At 38.0% G+C, this 8471-nt stretch overlaps 1 protein-coding gene across 2 annotated transcripts in view; it reads right to left on the bottom strand.

Annotated features, from left to right (window-relative positions):
- Positions 1 to 215: 215 nt before the first annotated feature.
- The window catches only part of LOC144350255 (uncharacterized), a 40336-nt gene continuing 32080 nt past the window's right edge, over positions 216 to 8471 (bottom strand). Inside the window, exons 1-2 of one of the 2 annotated variants that reach the window (XM_078008502.2) lie at positions 3933 to 4115; positions 216 to 1344 (exon numbers count right to left, since the gene is read on the bottom strand). In XM_078008502.2, coding sequence (XP_077864628.1) covers positions 815 to 1300 — 486 coding nt within the window. In that variant the 5' untranslated portion in view covers positions 1301 to 1344; positions 3933 to 4115 and the 3' untranslated portion in view covers positions 216 to 814. Of the gene's footprint in view, positions 1345 to 3932; positions 4116 to 8471 lie in introns of those variants that run through there. The other variant, XM_078008503.2, reaches the window with a different exon arrangement.

Here is an 8471-nt window from a genome sequence, read left to right as displayed (position 1 = left end):
CTTCCAATCACCTAAATATACGTAATTAAAGCTTGGTAACATTTCAGTTTGTACTCGGTTATCTGCGCAAAAGCCAATGTCGCCATCTTCGTTTATATGAGACCCACATGTCTCGCGCATGCGTGGCGCGGCGACTGCCACCCTTTAACATCACAAACATAGTCACAAACGAATTACGAGGACAAACAAAAAAACGTCCGTTGTAAACCACCAGCTATTTCTCAACAAAATTTAATTTTCACATTTGTCTTACTGGAATCAGAGTCCAAATTATCTTTTGTTTCGATGCTGATACTGAGGCTTTCTTTTAATCTATACGCTGGTGCACAGATAGAGGAACTGTGGCTGGTGTAAAGAGACATTGGTGCGAATCACGAAGTGTGAACATGTTTAGTGAATCGTTCATTGCGATAGGATGAACCGTGGTTCTTCAAGTCAACCCTGCGAACCGATAAATCCTTCAAATTAGTATCGTGTCGCCAGGCTGTGATATGCAACTAAATCATGAATACATAGCATTACCCTGCATGATGTTGCAGTGTTTGTACATTATTGTTACATGGTATGTACGCGTTAGAATAACCCGCTCACTTACCTACAACAGCCTGGTGAAGCGATACTAGTTCAAGAAGAAGGAGACGTCTATAATAATAATCTTGTCACAGGTCGTGTATTGTAGTATCATGTGACGTTGCTGGGCCCCGACTCCACCCCTGCCAACGTGACCTTGGTAACTATTTGTTGAACACATTTTAATTTTAACATATTCACATTAAAATAATCTAGGATCCATGATTGTAGAACGAATTTTGTTCTATGGAACGCAGTGTTGAAACAGACATAGACACATTACTAACAGTGATTGCATTTCTTCTTTCATTTTTTTAAATTTCAATAGCTCTTCATAAATAGGTTTAGGTTTTTCAATAAACTTCTTAATCTCATTAGGCAACTCATCGAAAAATTGCATCGAGTGATCTGTTTTCATTTCGCGTAGGAACGTGCTGGATTCTACCGCTGACTTATAAGTCAGATCGTAAATGGGCGGCTTCAGCGTCTCCTTAACAACGAATGGAGCGACGTTGCCAGGCTCCCAGTTCAACATAGACTCAGAAAATGATATTCTAACTTCACTGCAAAATTTCTCTAACACGTGTCTTGGATTGCTGACCAACTCATCTGCATCAACTGTGATAGGTGCTTGATCAAGCTCTTCCTGTGCGTACATGGCAAGGCGTAACTGTGGCTCCAGCGTGCCTAGACACGTACTTGATTGGATTACTGAACCCGTCAAGACCATATCATTATCCGTTTCTTGGTTGCCATTGTACCGTGTTTATAAGTCTATTAAATTGAAAAAAAATAAATATGTCATTGAACATAAGCAATACATAATGTTTAGTGCAAAAATGAGTGAAGGAAACAGTGTATAACTGTTGTAGTCTTCGAATTTACGCATATATCGATTTTTCCAATATGGACACTACAGTGAAGGGCATATATAACAACTTGTAAATACAGATCACCAGTTTTCATTCAAATTCAAACATTTAATAACTTATTCAAAATGAGGCGCTAGCTGATTGGGTAATGTTAAATTAATTCATTAATATTAATTTGAACTAACAATAATATCACGATACCATTTCTAGAATGGCCAATTTGAAATCGAAATCCATTTTGATTTATAAAAATGTATATTTATAAAACAGTTATAACGACGGTCACCCCCCCACCTTCCGCCTTTCGACACCTTTTGTATATAGCTATATAATCACGATTACAGATCACAGTCAGATGGAGTAATTAAAGGGGCTTTAAATGTAGTGCGCCCCGATACACATGCCGCCAGCTGGTTGTGTGACAGATATACGATGGCGAAGGGGAAAGGTCGATGGACCATGGATGGAAAAACTAAGAAGTTATGTCAGGGGTTTGGACAATGAACACATGTGATTCATGTACTTATAATGATTCTAAAAATTGTTACAAAGAGTGTCATTGAAATAGTGTCAAAATATGAAAGGTTGGAAAGTAAACAGGCGAAAGGAGTTAAAATGCTTACATGTAAGCCTTTCATTGCCTACATCGGAACCGTGATGACTGGAAGTAGAGAGCTAACATGTCAAACGTGCAAGTGTAAAAAAAAACACGAAAGCGGTGAACTAAAATGTCAAACCTCAGACTAGTAATATTATTAATAAGGCCGAAAGTCAAGGGTTGCGGCGTCTCCCCATCGCATCGTCACGGCAACGCTGCAGGTCTCAGTAAAATGCAGGAAGCGTACGATACAGGGCATAAATGTGACACGTGCAGAATACTATCACCGTTGTCGGAAATAGATATGGATAGAATTATTATTTACTATTTTTACTGATATTGTGTATCGTGTTATACTGCTATATACATCGTTTATACCGTCTAAGCTTGAATGTAACAAAACGGGATACGATCTTGAACACTGTGCTATGAGCGAACGTGAGAGGCAACACCACAATAGTTGTATTGACCAATCACAGTATTGTATATTTGTATCTAAGTTTCCCCGCTCAAATTCAGAATCCCCACGAGGGTATATAAGCATCCATTGTAATTGTTTCAGGGCTCTTCTATGTTATGTTCACGAATAAACAACTTGTGTTCTACTCTTGAAAGTATTTGTCTTGTCTGACTGCTGGACTGCTGGTATTATAAAGAATATTACGTCCAAAAATACGACTTCCCACAACCGTGACGGAATCATTGGAGTTTTGCGATACATTTAAAAACTATACAATATGTCATATAAGGTGTCTACACGTTAGGAAATACCATGGACGTACTAGTCTCTAGTACGTCCATGGAAATACATGCGAAACGTAAATATTAACTCTGTGTTGACCAAGTATCTGGGCAATAAAACATAACATAAACCTAATTTAACGAAAGAACACATATTATTTAATATACTGGGATAGCGAGTGTAGTCGGTTGTTCCGTTACTCCGAATGTACTTTTGCTTATGTCTCAGTCCATTCGGGTCTTGTAACCAGTCACGCCCGGTCAATCACAGGTACTCAACAACTTATTTACGACTGCTTGGGAAAATCAACAATAGCAATTATCAACATCATTGTCACTCATAAAAATTGTGAAGCTGCATATTGTGACTCACAACACTTCAACTGAAGAAATGACGTTGAGGGATTGTGGTCCGGCAATATACCACTTTCCCCGGAAGTCGAGGACAGATGTTTCGCGCATATCGGATATGGGGTGCAACATAAAATGGCACACGTAATATTGTGCTTGTGAATGTACCCTTCGACGTGGCACAAATAAGATTGCCAAACTTCAGAAGAATTACATACTGTAGAATACTTTATTTTCGCTTAGAATTTATTTTCCCTATTTTCGCTGAAGGGATGATTCCGTGAAAATAAAATCCAGCGAATATACGTTTTTTCCTATATTACACATTGAACTCATCTAAAATCAGTGAAAATAAATTCTAAACAAAACGCCCCAGCGAAAATTAATTCCAGCTAAAATAAAGTATTCCACAGTATGTTTATTTGACGCCATGACAAAGGCGGGTGTCTTGCTTGCACCCCAGTCTCGCTACTTCCGGGAAAAGTGTACAAAGCTACCGAAGTACGTTCTCCATAGACCACATTGTAATTCCAAATGTTAGTGTATTGTGTGATGATTATTCCAGGTTACATAAGCCATGGAGGTATATACCTTTATGCACGAGCGGACGCGCTTTGTGATTGTCGGAGCTGTGTCCGATCTCGGACCACAAGTGGTCTGAGGTTTGATCGCGCGTCTCAGGCTATTCGGTCATAACAATCCCACAATGCGCTATAATTTGGAATCCGACATGGGTTCGCTACTTCACTAATAACGCCAATAAGCAGCAATCGCATATAAATTAGTATTATTCAACATACCTAACTTCAAAAATAGTAGCTCGATCTACTATCCAGTGTCAGTCAGAACCAGGGGCGGATCCAGCAAAATGTATTGGGGGGTCCAGGCCTATAGGTCGAATACACGGGACCGTGCGATTCGATGCTATGCGTAATCCAGGTGCATTTTCATGCGTTTGGAGGGGGCCATGGCCCCCTGCCCCCCCCCCCCTCTGGACCCGCCACTGGTCAGAACATATAAACCGAAAATGTCGATCAAGACAACAACAAGGATGTTCAGGAAGGATTGTTTGAGGGCGCTTCCACGCTGCGAACGTCATTCGGGTTGTCACTTGCGAATAGGACACAATATAAGAATGAAAACGTAACATAAAGCATACATTCATCATAAATACATAATAGTGGTATTAATTTCTAACATTACATGCGAAGTAAACATGAACACATAATAACGACATAATAAAATGTGGCCACCCACCGAAATGTTTTGATCAATAGAAGCAATGTGTACTTGAATATTTACAGACGAGTACATTCTGTCAATTGAAACAGCGCCAGCAGTGGTCAACTACTGTAACGTCTTGACTCCAAGGAGGGCTTCGGTCTATGTTCAAATTTGGGTGGAACTTTCAAGAGATTCAGAAAACACTCACGAATACCCATGAAGCCCAAAACTTGGAGAAGATGGAAATAGATATAAATGTTAGTGTTAAATTGAGTGCAATATTTGAAGAAGCCTGAGTAATGCCGGCAGCGATGGCATAACTTATCGGCCTGTATGCTTTCGCGGACTGACCATGGGAGCTCGGTCACATATAATATACTTCCCTGAATACAGATTACTTATTATCCGATAAATTATCAGCCGAGTTGCTAGATTTAAACCAAATTATGTGTCTGCTATCTGCTCATAATGAAAGTAACTTATTTTAGAAATAATAGAAATTAAAGAAAGTCATGGTTTACGCTCAGGCTGCTAAACATCAGGTACCCCCCCCCCCCAAAAAAAAACACCAAATAATGTCACGTACATATACATATCATTTTCACTGTTATTTTACCTTAATTAATGTACAAAATACATACTTCTGTCATGAGTGAACCACGGCCTGTGAACACATTCAGTAAATCAGTTCAGTCTGGCATGAAGCTAGGCGATTAGGTGCCGTACGCGAGCGCCGGTTCGAGTCACGCACGTAGTACGTGTTTACTGTAATTAAACGTAGTATTTACCTTGCCGTTTATTCGGTGTTATTTGCTTACAGTTTATACAGTGATGCTTTCACGCCCGGTTCGGAGCGCGGACAAATCTTATAGCAAATGTACTGGAATTGTTGTCGGCAGCGAGGCGGAGAAACAGTCGGAGGAAGCTAGGGTAGTTATGGTAACAAATTTGACAAAAGATCTTGTCCTACTGTTGTACTGGCAATGGCCAATAGAGTAATTGTTTGTGTCGCCCAGGAGATCGCTAAACATCCTACTGGCTTGTATCTACCTCATGGTCAAAACGGCTATCGTCATATTTGGCTATTCACTAACATTATATGAAATTTTGCAGAGAATACTCACACATAATTGGTTAACTACTGAGGAAGCTCTAAAACGTGATAGTTTGGTATGGCGGTACACTGTCATGTCACTGACAGTCATAAGGAGGACGCCCTCAAACTTGACACCATGTCGAGTGTAGCACGCGTCGCCAGTATTTACCTGGGTGTGATTTGATCTGTATTCCCGGTTTACACACCATGAACGAATTCAATTGAAATGATCATCACCTACTTTTTCATTGTTGGTGGAAATTAAGTATCCGTCATTTTTTTTTAAATGGAGACGATGTGTGTTTGGGTAGTTATTGGATTGTTGGAGACTATTTACGGTTAGTCAGTTGAATAGCGCCCCAACCGCAACTTCAACCTCGGACTCCAACAACTTGAAATGTTTTGGAAGATCTGAAGAGAGGCTTTCGAAAACTGCGGGAAACACACACGAATACCTCTAGAACTCAAAACTCGGAAGGAATGTAAATGAATATATAATTGCTGGTGTTGTTTGTATTTAAGGGTTTTGGGGCGATAAACGCAAAACTGTGATCGATTTCTGTGCAAACACACTTTCCCCGAACTAGCGAGACTGGGGTGCAAAAAACAAAACAAAACACCTGCCTTTGTTATGGCAGCAAATACAAACATGTCAGTCTGCTGATATTCGGTAAAGAGGGATTTTATTTGTGTGACGTCCATTAGTACATCAACATGCACAATATTACGGGTGCATGTGTACGTTGGTTTACACACTAGGTCCGGTATGTGCGCTGCGCACGCGAAACGCTTATCTCCGACATCCGGGAAAGTGGTCTACTGGACTCTCCTGGTCCTAAATAAACGTCATGGTCTTAAATTGAAGTGTTGCGAGTCACAATATGCAACTTCACAATATTTGTTGGAAAAAAAAACATGACATAGAAATCTTTATAAATAATCGACTTCCGTGAAAGTCCAGGACTTGGGTAAATGAGTTATTTGGAGTCACATCATGTTAGTTTTGTCAGAATACAATCACTATGTTTAATGATAACATATTTCATGATGAATATTTGGTTAACAACTAACTTTTTAATTTCTTCGCAAAATAAACAACCTCTCTCCAAACGCCACTCCGTCCAATAGACTACTAGTTCCTACTGTCCTTCCACAAATTCCACTTCCCATGCCGGTTTTCATTCACACTTTCAAACAGTATCCTTTCCTGGTCGTTTGTTTTGTTGAATGACGTCAATATTAAACACGTGTGCCACTGGTTCATTTATCGAAATGCATTGCCGTCCCGGTGATTGACGGTTTGTTTTCACGCCATTTATTTTAAAATGGCCGCTTCTTATTATAATAACCTGATATAGTAACACTCACGAAATACAAGCTCGCCGCGATGTGAAATTAGGACGATGTGTGCACGCAGCTGATGAATGAAAATGTAATTGTAGTAATTGTTATCAAATCGATCAATATTACGTTTCTCGTCATTATAACAACAACAAAGAGTCCAACTTCATAGCGTTATTAAATCATTACGTTATTGTGGCGTTAGAAAATAACAGCATAATTACGCTGTAGATATTTAACTTATTAGCAATGTTATAAAATATAATAATACTGTAATTTTTGAGTATTATATAAGTATCTTCGATGAGTTAGGCTTGTTAAAAAAAACGCTTAAATTTAAAAAAACGTTATTATGATGTTATTTTATTACGGAGAAATACAATTATTTTATTGTAATCTAGTACGTAAATTCACATTATGCCATAGTTCTGGTGCATAAAACACACCATTGTATAAACGCTATTTCAATATTAAAATAATGACAGACAGTAACATAACATAACGTACTTTGTTTAACAATACAATATCGCCGTTTACTTCCCGAAGAATCATTGTAATACAATTCGGATTGGAGAATTAAAGAATGCAATGTAAAGCAACAGCATAAGTCTTGATCATCCGGCTCTCGGGCATACTATTATTTCCTTTCCAAACAACATTATTCTGAAACACTAAAAAGCGAAGAAAACAGGTGTTACAAAAGAAATTTCTTCAAATCCAAAAATATTATTAGTCACAAAACCACCAAAACAGGAGAAAAAAAAGTGTTGCTGGCAAGTTAAAATGGCCGGTTCCTGCCTCGCTTAGCAACTATTTCTTGTTAAAACGCTTGATCTGTGACATGCCTCTCAAGTTTCTGAGTAAAAGTTTCGTCTGATTCGTATATAATAGCAATATGGAGCAATCTATATAGAACTATTTGTCCACTTATGAATGCAAAAGACGAAAAATGCCGGCAACTTCTATATCTACACACAACTCCGGCTGAGAAACCCACCGACTTAGCCTGCTAACAGAGTAAATCAAACATACTATTAGTTTGATACGGGTGTATCGAAAAAGTCTCTATGCGAAATTAAATAATTATTCCATAATAACTAGTTGACTAAAAATTATATAATAATATTTCTGAATTACATCTTTAAAATATAATACGGTGATTGATATAGTGTTTTTTTTAAATTTTGTTTAATTTTACAAACAACCAGCGAATAGCGAACTTGAATACCATGATGATGGAAATCGCATTACTCATATTTGAAAATAACCAGAATTTATTCAATTTACAATAAACTGTACCGCACAGCAATACAAGTCGGGGTGGACACCAGCCTAATTTTCGTGAAAATGATAGTTGCATTTTAGTAGATAGTTGTCATTTTGTCAGTATTATAACGCTTTTACCTAAGAGTTTCTATGGCAGAGATATTATGTAATATCTTAAAGCGACTTATAAATTATATATCGTTAATGATGGGCTACTTTTTGTTTTCCTGAATTATTTCAAAAATCTAGGTTTTAAAAACTGTTGCAAAATGCAATTTTTTCTTTAACATTGTATTCTATGGAATTGTTGTAAAAATATAAATTTTTTCAGTTATTATTTTTGTCCATCGCTTATTTTAATGTGAGTTCATTTCTAAATATAATGTAAATTGATGTGGTCGGTTTATTATCG

This window comes from Saccoglossus kowalevskii, chromosome 10, assembly GCF_978046115.1.
Source record: "Saccoglossus kowalevskii chromosome 10, keSacKowa6.1, whole genome shotgun sequence".
Classification (NCBI taxonomy): domain Eukaryota; kingdom Metazoa; phylum Hemichordata; class Enteropneusta; family Harrimaniidae; genus Saccoglossus; species Saccoglossus kowalevskii.
The sequence above is the reverse complement of the archived record's forward strand: the minus strand, read 5'-3'. Positions and strand labels throughout refer to the sequence as shown.